The sequence below is a fragment of the Thalia democratica genome, chromosome 6 (assembly GCF_965202585.1).
Source record: "Thalia democratica chromosome 6, ktThaDemo2.hap1.1, whole genome shotgun sequence".
NCBI classification, from domain to species: Eukaryota; Metazoa; Chordata; class Thaliacea; order Salpida; family Salpidae; genus Thalia; species Thalia democratica.
The window spans coordinates 21592453-21606772 of NC_139170.1; the positions used below are offsets into that span (position 1 = coordinate 21592453).

At 24.9% G+C, this 14320-nt stretch overlaps 1 protein-coding gene across 1 annotated transcript; it reads right to left on the reverse strand.

Moving 5' to 3' along the window:
• Window positions 1-4889: 4889 nt before the first annotated feature.
• Window positions 4890-11986, reverse strand: LOC145838219 (cilia- and flagella-associated protein 144-like). Its single transcript, XM_082945780.1, has 5 exons — window positions 10893-11986; window positions 9526-9666; window positions 8047-8109; window positions 7237-7340; window positions 4890-5573 (listed from the first exon to the last, which is right to left on the reverse strand). The coding sequence occupies exons 2-5, from the start codon at window positions 9656-9658 to the stop codon at window positions 5451-5453; spliced, it is 423 nt and encodes a 140-aa protein (XP_082801906.1). The 5' UTR covers window positions 9659-9666; window positions 10893-11986; the 3' UTR covers window positions 4890-5450.
• Between the last annotated feature and the right edge of the window lie 2334 nt (window positions 11987-14320).

Below are 14320 nucleotides of genomic sequence, written 5' to 3' on the forward strand. Positions count from 1 at the left end.
AGTGTTTAAATCCAGATTTTGAATTAGCTCAAAAATGTTGTTATATGCAAGTACGTTTTAGCACATAAAGTTGATGATCATAAGTATCTCTTAAAATATTATTTCTGTTTATTACATGTAAATTACAAAAAGAAAGTTATAAACTTATGTTGCATGCTTATATATCTCTAAGTTGAGTGCTTTAGTGTATAATGGTTTTCACCTGGACTATATTTAAAGTTTTTTTCAGTTTAACAAACGTTTAACACCTTAAAACTAATATTTATCTAAAAAACCTAAGTTAAAATTCTAAAAATGTTTAATAAGAGGGGAAAATGTAACGCCTCTGGCTAAAAATTAAATTTAGCAAAAGAGTTTTCTCTAATTAGGGGTTTTTTATTAATTTGTTAACTTTGCCGCCTTTAGTTTTAAATGATGAGATTTGAAAAAGCTCAAGCTGAACTTCCTGGTGCTAAATTGTGAGTATTGTCATTAATCTATTATTTTCTAGTTCCGTCTCTTAAATTGAAATTTCTAAATTAGTTAAATTGAAGTTAATTTTACTGTGGTTTGCATAAATTTGAATAAACTCTGCTGTTGATAAAATAAAATTGTAGTTAATTGTACTTTTGATTTTGCATAAATTTAAATAACTAAACTTTGGTGTTAATAGATCATTATATTGAAATTATCTGTAAATTGGTTATACAAAATTGAATAAATAAGCTTTGTTGTGGATAATTAGTTAAGAAGCAAGCTGCTTTTTGGTGCTCTTAATAATCTCTGAAATTTACAAACCAAATTTGATTAATCTAAATATCTAAAATATCTAAATATCTAAAATATCTAAATTTAATTAAATAACTAGTGGGCCATACCTAACTATTATATAGTATATAGTGGGTATAGCATAATGAGTAATAGAGCCAAGCCCACCAAAAAGGATAGTATGTTCTCTAAAGAGGACATACATCATGCCTTAGACAAGGTCAACAACCCCGAAACTCGCTGTAGCCAGCGAAACATTGACAGAGGAATCAATAAAAGGGGTGTTGACCCACACTCTTCGCGCCGTAGCCAACCTGGTCCATCAGACCAACCACAAGCAACGTGCGAAAGATAACTTTACGATTGTTGATACTTTTTATAGATTTTATTTGTGTCGTGATTTAATAGTTTCTTTCTTCAGAACTAAGAATTATTATTGAAAATAAAGTAAATTGCATTTATTCAAAGTGTGTTTTATTCATAACTTAGGAAATAGTTTTGTAACTTATACTGTTAGTAAATTATTTACTTCTCGTAAGTATAGCAGTTAGTAAGTTACTGGAGACCACGTAGTTAAGACAAAAACATAAACATCATTAAAATAACCCATTTGGTTAAATTGTTATTAGTTTAAAAACGTAAATGAAAAAAAAAAAAAACTGACCTAAGTTTTTATAGTTTTAGTTGAAAATAGTATATAATTATTGCCTAAGTATGATTGTAATTCGTTTGATTTTATTTCAGATTTATCATAGTTGCTACGATTTCGTTAATAAACTTATACACAAGGTTATAATTTTTATACAAAAAATTACTTAAAAATCTCTAAAGTTTTGCACAATTAAATTTCTAGTAAGATTTGCAATGTTCTACAAATTTTAATAAATCTAACTAAATAAATCGCAACTTAATAGTTCATTTATATATTTTTTAAACTATTTTAATTTATATTATACATTGAGAACTAATTTTAACTATGCCCCATAAAGTTTAGAGCTTTAAATTTGTGTTTTAATAATAGTTTTTAGAGATTTTTATCTGCCGTGAGCCAAACTTAAAACTTGATGGAAAAAAGTATTAAAAGACCTTAACACTTTGATCATCGGAGTACAAGACTGAAATCCAGGTTTTGTGTTTGAAGATTGACGACCACAAATCAACACTTAGGATATTATTTAACGTTTAGAATTTCATTGGACATGTATATTTTTTGTTGTTTATTACATTACTGACTTTTGTATTAACAACTTTGATAATTCACAAATAAAAACTATTCCACAAAGTAATCACATTTTTAATATCTAATTGATATAATACGATTGGATTTTTATGAGCATATGCAAAGTTTCACATTAAAGTGCTTGAAACAATCAGTCTTTTTGGTCTGGAAAAACTAAACAAAAGTGTATATTTTAAATATTTTCTCGAAAAACATTTTAGTCACATAACAACTGTCAAAGTTGTTAGCAGTGGACTAATTAAAAAAAAAAATCTTTAAATTGTTTTATAAACTGTGAACATAAATGATGATTATAAAAAGTATAGGACCATTATTTATATTAGACTTAATATTAAAAATAAAACTTAGTTGTCGTAAAAAATTAAAAACAACTTAATGTGTTAAATATATAAATTCATTAAGTCTACTGTCGGAAAGAATTTTCTTGTATTCAAATACCATTTGCAATTTAAATGACTATAATTTTAATTTTTTTAAGTTTGAAGCTTTTCGAGTCTTATCTTTTTAAAAGATTTATTGAAATAGAAAACAGTTTTGAAGACTGATAAAGTTTTAAACTCAAATTAATTATGAAGTGATTAAACAAACTTAAAAAAAACAGATTATTCAAACTAAAATTAATAACAAAGATTGACTTAATATATTTTTAGTAGGGCTATATTTTTCTTTTTAGATACTTGCGTGTTTAGTTTTGATTTTTATTTTTCAATGAGCATTGATTTAAACTACAGAGCCCATCTCGAGCACACATCTTAAGGACTTTGAATTTGTTATAGATGTTAGAGTTTTGAGTTTGACACTGTATACAATGATGCAAGTGATCAAAAATAGCACTGCTTTTGTCTTTTTCTTTGTGACTGACCTCAAACTCATATAAACTTTCGATCAATTTCAGAGTTAAAATTTAAAAAACGAATAAGAATTGTTTTTGAAAAACGCAATGTAAAAATAGGGGACGAGTCAAATATGCACGAAGGGTCATTTTGAACGAGGAGTCACTTTTGCACGAAGGGTCAATTTTGCACCAGAGTAAAAAAAAATTAACAGAAAAACAAAAACGAAGAAAAAAAAGTTACCGACCGAAGGTAAGGGTTTAAGTGGTAGTTAAAAAAAATATTAAATCAATTAGAAATTATAAACAAAAATAAAAAAATAGTAAAAGTTGAATTAACTAAAAATCAAAAAATAAGAACAAAAAAGGTAACCGAACGAGAGTAAGGGTTAGGGGTAACAGTGATAATGAAAAAAAAAATCAACCCGTGTAAAAGTGTTTTCGTGCAAAAGTGACCCTTCGTGCACACTTGACACCTACCCGTAAAATTATTACCACCAAGAAAACACAGTAAAAAGCCGAGCGTTGCTTAAAAGTGGCAGCTTTTGAACGTTCCAGCAGTAGAATGTTAAATTTTTTGTCGTAGTTAAGCGTTTTTTTTTTTGTTTAAAGCGAGTGCGATTGGCATTTTCAAGCTCATTACTTTTTCGTTCGGACTGACTATTATTGTTGGCGACAATAGTTACAAAATGCTTCAATTAAAGCAAACCTTCGTTTTTTTAAAAAGTACTTTTTTATTCTTTGTGAACAGGATTTCACTTTATTAGAATCGTGTATTTTTGACTTTGTAACAAACGAGACCTAGAAAAACGTTTATCAGAAAGTGTTTTGGTATAGTTTTATTTTAGTATATTATATTTTAGCTTTTATACGCTTGTGGTAATTTTTCTCAAAACATTGTACTTATATTGTGGTCATCTGACTTCAGTAAAAACCTCTGAGAAACGAAAGCCAGTGTATTTTTACACACGGCTTTCCATAGTCGGTTATAATCGTTTTTTTCGAGCGTTACACTTCTACAGTGGGTAAATTGACCTATGTAAGAACCGCTAAAAAACTTAAGCAAGTGTATATCGAATACTATCTGTTTTCGTTGTTTTTTTGACATTTGTTTCTCAAGTAGAACTTCTATTATAGCTGAACCAAAGCGGACTTTAAGACGTTTTATACGCTTCAGATCTTAGTTTTGCTCGGACTTAAGTAAGAACCACTAAGAACTGAAAACAAACGCTAATACATCTAGTGAAAAGTGCTGTGCAAGCAAACCGTCGAGCTCTGAATTGCATGTGTGTTCTATCATATCGGTTTATTGTAGTTATAAATTTCGAGTGCTTAATAGCTACTTATTAGTGTTATCTGTATATAAGTAAATCTTACATTAATAGGTGTAGTGTATCGTAATCTAATCTAAATTAAGATTATATAGTAAGTTATACATAAAAATAACCAAAGCTAAACTATATATTTACTTTCTAGTCTATAATAAGATTATATATCAAGTTATATATTAAAATCACTATAGACTGAGTTAAACAAGTACTACTTAGCTTATATCAAAAGTATGAATTAAATTATATCAAAAGACCGCTCACTAGTTTAAGTTTATATAACTATTGTCTAGTTTAAACACTAATAAGAAATTTATTGCTTACAGTATAAAATTTATATCTTATTAAGCTTTGAATACTACTAGTAAAAAACAAAGACACTTTCGGCTTCTAGCATCACGAAACTAGCTTCTAAGCACGCTACGCGTGCACAATTGGCTGAAAAGACGTCAGGTATTAGTAGGCATACTCGTAAAAGTAATTCTGAGCTTAACATAGTCTTTGACCAACACAATGTGTTATCAGACCATACTGTAATACCAGAGGATTATAACTTAGCAAATTGAATAAGTTTTCCATCTAGAATTTAAAACTAATTTATGTAAAGCTCGTTAGTTATCTGGTTAAACTTTCAGAAAAATAAGCACACATTTTAAAATTATAACGTAGAATAGTTTTAAGCAAAGATTATATTAGTTTTTTTTACAAATGGTTTCAAGTAATTAAAAAGCACTACATGGTACTAAGAAAAATAAATGTTTATTAAGACTTTTATCGCAATACGTAAGTCATTAGTTTTTACAAACCCGATTTAAATATAACAATATTTATCACACACACTATACATTTATGCTTTTTCTCTTGTCTTACACAAGCAAAGTATATCATTGTATTTATATTTAAAACAAAGCGTTTAATATTTGACAGCTTAACTTAAATTATGAAATATCTTTGGCATGGCTAACGTCATGTGTCTATACGAATTCTTGACTACTTATTCTCTTTGATTGATAAAATACTTTAATGAAGTTTTAGCATATACAACAAATGTATGTAAAAACATTATGACTTACAAATACATGGCTATGTTTTTAATTGCTAAGTTTATTTACAAAACGTATCACAGTAAATAAAAACATTTAAAATTTTTATAACTTCGTTGAGTTAAAATTAGTCAGTTGGCTTTTACAGTTAGTTGGCTTTCACGTGCACTATTGGCAAAAATGATTTCTGACAAATTTTTCTACGAAGGTTGCTTAAAATAAACAAACAAATAGTACTTTATGAATTAAGATCGAGGCGATTATTTTCTGCATGGTTGCAAATGACCACCACCAAGTTGCTTGATAGCAGAGTCCATGTACTGAGTTATGGGACAGGACTTTCTTCCAAAATATAGCCTACTATCATTACGATCTTGAAAAACCTAAAAAAATGACCATAGTTAGTAATAAAAAAAAATGTGTTATGTGAATGATAAAATCAAATCAATTAATCTTATGGGTGCTTCAAAGTTCAATTGATGAAAATTTATAGTAACTGTATAAAAGAAATCAAAAAAGGTATTGTCAGCATAATTAAAAAAAGTACAAATGACAGTTACAAAAATAAATAGTATGTTTTATGCTTATAATTCATACATATTTAGTTTTGTAATACTTTTGAAATAGAAATAAAAGCAAGTCCTAAAATTTCAAAAAAAAAAGTTTAAGTTAATTTAATTCTATTCAATAGCAAGTCACGCAGTTAATAATGTTTCGCCTAAAAAAGGCTCATCAACCTTATAAGTGAAAAAAGTAAAGTTGAAGCACAAACATAAACAACAGCAAGAGTAAATTATTAACAAAAAAAAAGTAATCAGTAAATATAAATATTTAAATAATTGTTTAAACTATTACTATGAGAAATTAATATATAAATATAACAACACTTCTTAAATTTGGTCAGAAGTTAACTAAATTAATTTAAATTTAGTTATAAATTTATATTCTTTTTTCTGATTAAATCTAATTCAAGTGTTGTTTACAAAAATATGTCATTGTCTGATTAAAATAATTAACTGATTATGCATAATTGCTGGTTACTATCTCACTTTTTGATAAATAATTTGCTCTTGCAATTGTTTATATTTGAGCTCAAATTTTACTTATTTTCACTTATAAGTTCTGATGAATTTATTTATAGGCGAAACATTAATAACTTCGTGACTTGTTGTTGAACAAATTTAAATCAGCTTTCTAAAACTAGATTGAGCATTATTTTTTATATAGTTTTTAAAACTGTATAATTTTTTAGTGAAAATGTAATTATTTAGCTAGTAACTTTATTTAATATATCTAGCAGGTAAACAAACACTTTTAAACTAAAATGATAAATAAATATAAGCATATTGTTCACACTAAACGATAAATGAATATTAATGACACTAAACAGATATTTAATATTTTGGACACAAAACAGGTAAACAAAAATTTTGACAACAAGTATGTTAACATACGTTGTTTCAATCAAACTGTTGACACATTTCATTTTAAAATTTAAAACAAGTTTATATACAATAAATATCGGAAAATTTTGATTAAAGTATATAATAAGCATTTTATGTTTTTACAGTTGTAAAAAATAGAAAATAAGTAAATATAATAAATAAACTACATAAATTAAATATCAACAAAAAACTGCTATAAAAATAATATTTTAAATTACATTATATTTCAAGTTAAAATTTTGCTTATTTTGCTTTGATTACATAGTTAAGCTACTCATAACTTAAAACACTATTTATTAAAACTGATACATTATTATACTTTCCAGCTAACTTAGAGTATCTTATTTAAATACCAGCTCAAAAAGTTTTTTTAAAAAAGTGTAATATTTATACTGATCATAAATTTTTAAACTTGACTAACAAAAAAAAACATAAGTAATACACTATATGTAAGGTAGTAAAAAAACAAAGTTTTTTATATGTATATGTACAACCTATTTTATAATATAAAATTAAAAAAATAAATGATTATTCGAAAAAAGACTATGATAAACAAAAATATAACTGTTCAATTACAAAAAAATCAAGTTGTTAGACAAACCATATGTTGGTTCATCCAGCCAATTTCTTGGGAGGAAGTTAAAGGCTCATTGTATTTGTGATAAGGCTCTTGCTTATGGTGCACATGTTCTTTTTTCCAATGCTCTATGAAAAACAACTAGTAGTAGATAAACTATACTTTTTAACTTATCTGAACTTATTCTACAGTACAAATAAAAAACTATGCAATTAAGTTTATTGGCATACTTATTCAAGAAAACTTCCTTTTATTTTTATTAATACGGATTTCAGAAAGAACAAAAACATATTTATTGAGTAGTGCAGTTAGTTAACTGATACTTATATACAAACTTGAGAATATAAATTAGATTAACTATTTTTTATTTTAAATATTTTTATTTAGCTATCAACTAATTTATGATTTACTAAAAGTTGTTTTATTTTAAAATTTAAATAAAGCTTTAATAAAACAAATTTTTGTGGTTAAATGGATATTTACTTGTTATCATTTAAAAGCTAAATTTGAAGATATACAATGTAGATCTAGACTATGAAAACGTAAAGCAAAGGTTTTAAAAAAACTATATAAAAACATAAAAACTCTTAAAAAACTGCTGAACTTTCAAAAACAAATAAACTTAAAGAACATGCAAAAATCCTTAAGAAAAAACTGATTATAAATAGTTTTCATTCTAAAATGAACATGAGTATTTATTGATATCAAAAAAACTTTACTTAATTAATAAAAATATCAGTATTAAACTAAAGTATTAGTACTAATAAGGGATGATTTATTGGTTCAAATTTAGAATGAAAACTTGCTTTGAATATGACAAAACTAGAAACAAACCATCTTCTTGACTAGACTCAACCATATCTGCATATGAATTTGGTTTTCCAGGTATAACATGCACTGAAAATATTATCAAAAGTGTTATAATGACATCAAAACATATATCAAATATAACATCACATAATAAGGTACTAAACTCAAGAGATCCAAACAAGCAAAGCCTTTAAAAAAATCAAAACAACTAATTTTAAACAGAAATACTTTATTAGACTGTTTGAAAAGTTTTACAGAGTCTAAAAAAAATCAACATACATTATAAAAAGTGATAAAAATGGGTACTATGTGTAATTATGTACTAACTATATTTACTATAAAAGTATACCTATATAAGTTTTAAAAAGATACAAAAAATCTTTGAAATCAAACTATCTTTAGTAGCCAGTATTTACTTCGGCCATCATCAACAAAGTTGAGATGTTTTTGAAATTGATAATAAACTTCTTCTCCGCACAAACAACAGATAACAGCATCAAAGACAACCAATTTTGTCCCCACGTTTTGTAAGACAACCGGTTTTGTTCTTATTAGGACTCATCAGGCAGGCATAGTCGCGATAAACTGCTGTTGTGTTCCAACCAAGCGGGATTAAGTGCATAAGCACTGAAACGGTTGCTTTAAACAAAATGGGTTAGAGGTTGTCTCGGATTTGCTGTTGATCGTGCGGTGTGAAGTTCATTGTTTATTACTTATCTTGGATAAAAAATAATAATCTTTAAACTTAGTTTTCAATTAAGATAATTAATTTTAAATAACTTTATATACATTGTTTGTACTTATGAACATATGCTTCAAGTAGAAATACCTTACACATAAAAAACATATAAAACAACATAAATAACGCCTATAAATAACTTCTTAATTTTTATAAGTTGATCTTAGTCTTTAGGATTTAAGCACAAAACACTTTTTATCACTTAACAAAAAGTAACTTTCAATAAATTTAGAATTAAAATTTGTAAATTAAATAGGTTCCCAATAGTGGGCGGAAAGTGTAAGACAAAAAAAGGGCAATAAAAATTTTCTTTCTTTTACAATTTTAAACCTTTTTTTAAGTTTTTACCATTAGTCCATTACTAACAGTTTAAATCATTCTGCTATAGGATACTTTTTAGTTAACATTTTTAACTCTTTTTTATCTATAACTGTTATTCAATAATGTTGGTTTACTTTGTTTTTATTTAAAAAAAATTCAATGTTTTTTTAACTATTATTCTCTTTTAATCTGTTGAAGGAATGTTTCATGAAAATTTTATTTTGTTAGCTCAAAAAATAAAAAAAAATAGATTTTTATATTTCTAAAAAAAGACAGTTTTTTTATTTGGGTTATGTATGGAAAACATTTTATAAAAACTATCACATTTCAAAAGTAAAATAAAACTTTTGTACTCTTTAAAAATTGGCTTGCAGTTTATACTTGTAGTTTTCATTTAAGAACTAAAGTTAATTTTTGTAAATAATACTTAAGAAAAGTCTTACTGGTGTTGTATTTATTCCAAAAATATTCAGTATACAACTTTTGATGTTTTGTTATTTTTTTTACATTATCTTTTAAAATTTCAGCTTTTTGTATTTCTGTCAGTCGTTCTTTTTTTGAAACCTTATCTGCCATCTCTATATCTAAAAAACACTAAGGTTAGTTTGTGTAACAAATTATGCAAAAACCTAAAACAGAAGGGTTAAAATATTATTAGAGCTTAGAAAAACATAGCAACTATAAATTTGATATAAATATAAAAACAAAGTGATGCATTTTTTAAAGCAGAAACTTTTAAAAAACTAGTTCAGACTAGCCTGAGTTCATAAATAAAGTTGGAAAAATAACTAAAATCTGGTAAAAATATAAGTGATCACAAAATTCAAAGCTAATGTACAGCTGTTAAACAAAAACTTCAGTAGTAGAACTTTGTTATCAAAAAAAAAGTATTTTCTAGTTTAAAAATAGTATAATACTATAATAAATAAGTCTCTCAAATGAGTGTAAAATAAAAGCTTTGTTGATTTTTTTGAAGTATAACAGTTTTATATGTAGCTAGTGTAAAAACAAAAGCCAGTTTTAAACTAAAAATTAAAACATAATAATTAAAGTTTTAAAATAAACAATGATAAATTATCCTAGTTTAATAAAGTTTCAACTTATCCCGATTAAGCCTGGGTGAGTGGCAAAGCTGCTAGTATAAGTAGTTAAAAATAATTAAATGATTCCACAAAGTTTAAAAACTACATTGATAAAATTTAATAACAGAGGTTTTAAAAGTAATCATTAAGTAAAGGTAATTCAGGGTGCTAGTGGTTTTTCAGAAAAATTCATTGTGTTTTTTTAATGTATATAATTATTCTTCCTTGTCTAACTTAAAATTTTATACTTAATTTTTGTTTAAAAAAGAAGTATAAAACACTTGTTTTTTTTTAAGTATCAAATTTCAGGTTTTTTAGGTAAAATGCCACCCTGAAAAAATCAAAGTAAAAAGATAAACTATTTTATTTTGTAAATGAAAAAAAAAACTATATTAATATTACTTGTTTAAATTAAACACTTTTAGTTTTATTGCTATAGATCAAAGATTATTTCTAAGCTCATCATACTTAGAACTAGCTTTAAACACTCTGTAACAAAAAAATTATACTACAGTATTAATTTTTATCCTGAATCTTAATGGCACTTATACAGAAAATATAGGTTTTAAAACTATGATTTATATTGTTATTATTAAAATTTATAGTACTTTAATTGACTTAACTTAAGATTCTGTGTTCTATTATATATTAGTTTTCTAATTTTTCATGCTCATGTTTAAATTTTAGTAAAGTTCTTGATACTTAAAAATTATTAGCAACTAATTTACCTGTTTTTGGTTAAACTAAAAACGCCAACTTAGTCTGAAAAGATATAAAATTATCTTTTGCAATTATCAAAGTATAGAAACTAATTAAAATTTAATAATTTTTGTTTAAGTGTAGACTTGTTTTGATGTTACAATTTTCAACTCTTATAGTTTATAATGCAGTAACAACGACCCATATAAGACCAATATGTTGCACCATAGAAACTTATTACATGAGAACATTTGACATATAAAACAAAATTTTACAAAATAAGTAAAACATATCAATTTTGCCAACAAAAAAAAAACATCAACAAAAGTCTAACAGAGTCTAAGACTGCAAGTTTTGCGGGTGAAACTAACTGAAAAGTTTCAATAAAAACAAAACAAAGGTCTGGGTCTACCAAAAGCTTGTGGTCTGATGATATAAGTGGTATGATCAAAACTTTATGTTTTTAAGTAACTGTATTAATTTGTTGTTTTAAAAGTAGCACAGTGTAGCTTGATGGTGTAGGTATCTTCATGATAGCTTTGAAATCACTCTAAAAGTGAACCTTTCATAGTCAAAACCCAGTGGCTGGCAAAAAATATTTTATATAGAAAGTTAAAGGATTTTAGAATACTGTAAAGCAGTGGTAGTGTTTTTTGAAATTTTCTGTTAGAAAAAGCTAATTTTAAGAAAAATCAACAGTTCTTAACATATCACTAGTATATTAAGATACATAATATAATCAATGGTTTTCAAATATCTTTAATAATGTTTTAAAGTCACACATTAATATACACAAAACATTAATTTTTATGTGCAAAGCTTTTGAAGAGGTTGAAAATCACTGTTGCAGAGTATGGATACTTTTTAGTGTATTATTGTATCAATAATAAGATTTTTGTAATTTTTTAATGTATAGTTTTTGACCTAGACAAGAAATTAAACTGTATCCTAATGGTGTACATCTCAACATTGAAAAGTTTTTTTTTATACCAAGTCCTGTACCAATTATTTGAGTGCTTTTTTTTTTTATTTTAAATAAACGTTATTATTATTTTTTAATTTTAACTGATTTTATTTTCAATGTTTACATTTATTTGGTAAAACAAAAATATTAACTTTACAGTTGTCTTTATATACTATAAGCTTACAAATTGGAAATATAATAATAAACACTAAAGAAACATAATCTAAACTCAAAAAAAATTTAGTCATATTAATTATGCAATAGGAACGTTACTACGGAAAACTTAAAGGATGGAATAAAAATATGAACCTCATAAGCACTAAATGTCAAAAAAAAAGGTTAATGTAAAAATATAAGTTGATTACTTTTGATTTTTGTTGTTGCTAAAAGCAACTAACAATCACTTGAGGGCAGTACTAAACTCCAATACTAGAAACTTCCAATTTAGTCATTGTTTTCATAAGTATAGCACAGCATTAAAAATTCACACACTTTAACAAGTTTATTTAGAGAACAAATAATGTTGTACATGCTACTAAACATAAACAGTCAAATAACAACTTTTTATTAAATACTAAAATTAACTAATTCAGTTTAAAGTATGTATAAAACAGTTGTAGATTTTCATTATTATAGTCAATGAGCTGTAATTGTAAAATATTATATTAATCATAATTCTTGATTTAATTCAGGTGTTATTCTTAACATATTAAAAGCCATCACTGTTTTACAGTACTTTTGACATAAAACACATTTTTTGAGTTTTTGCTTAAATATGCTAAAATTATTTACTAAATTTAATTTTTCTAAAACCACTCAATTATTCACAAGGAATTCAGACTTGATAAACTTAATAAATAAATTTTGGTAATTACCTAGGATGATTCTGCACTAATGTCAAGCTGAAATTATATTACATTTGATGTCTTTTTTAACCATAGTTTTAGGCTAAAAATTTATATTTCATAAGTACATAAATAAAATTAATCTTATTTATCATAAACTAATAAAACTTAAATATTTAATCACTTTAATTTACAGTATAAAGCAATTATATCAAAACAATAGTTTATATTGATTATGAAATTGTAAAAGAAAATTAATAAATTTAATTTATACAGCTAGTTTAAAACAAAGTATCTATTTAGATTAAACATATTAGGCTTAAAACATTGATTTTTAGCCTAAAATTGTAGTTAAAAAAGACAACCATTATAATATAATTTCAGTTTGATATTGGTGCAACATAGTCCTAGGTAATTGCCAAACTTTTTACTAAATTTTAATTACTTTTAGTATGACATTTATTACACTAACAAAGCAACAATTACTTTAAAATAAATAATATTATGTCAGTATGTAATTAGCTATTCAGATATTATCAAATTATAGCTAGGTTTGTAGTATGTAACATCTGATTAAATTTTTTTTTATTTGTTTTTTTAATTTGTCAATAAATTGTGTTAACTCATAAGACTGTACATGAAACTTTTATTTAAAAAGTAATCAATTTATCAAACAATACTAAGAGAATTTTCATCATTTAGGTTTGTTAGGTTTTGAAAAAAATAAAAACACTAACATAAAATAAAATCTGATTAATAGACAATCTTTTTAATAGTAGTTAAATAAATTTATTATAGTTATAATTTAATACATTCATTATAAAAAAACTTTTTTATGACAAGTAAAGTGTTAGGGTTGCCACTTTACCTGGAATCCTGGAAAAACCTAGAATTTGACAATTTAGGTAAAAAAAAACCTGGAATTTTGAACAAAAATCACTAAAAAAACCTGGAATTTTAACATTTTCAGTTGTAAAATTTCGTTTTGACTTAAAAAATCTATCATATAAAAATATTTGGTCATCATCAAAATTTTATTTATAAAATAACATATTTAAAGTAGCTTTACAGTATATTTTCAATGTTTTTATACTTTTTAAAACAGTTTCTTACCTTAAACTTTATTTTAAACTGAAAATAGACCCAAAAATGTGTACTTAAAACCTGGAAGAAATTTGGAAAACCTGGAAAAATTTTTGAAAAAACGAGTAGCAACCCTGAGTGTTTAAAGCTACTAGAAAGTTTTTTATATAAAGATAACTTTTTTAGGATGATTGTTAAAGATATAAGTTAATAAATGGTGCATTTATATTAAGAACAAAGGAGTATAGGGAATTTTTTTTACAAAAATTAACATTTACTTTTATATGAAAGCTTGAAGTATAAACTATAAGATGCTTTTTATAGAATAAAAAATATCAATTAACTTTTCAAATATAGTCAATTTTGTTAAAATTTTGAGATACAACTGTATGCAAAACTTTTTTTTTATTGTCAGATTTTTTGATAAATTGAAAATTCACTAAAAATCCATCTACGTTTTGGAGCTGAAGATCTCAAGCTTTTAGGAAATATTCCTTAGAAATTTTTTAAATCAAAAGTTAAAATTGTTTAAATAGTTTAGTATAATATTTAAATAAATGTTACT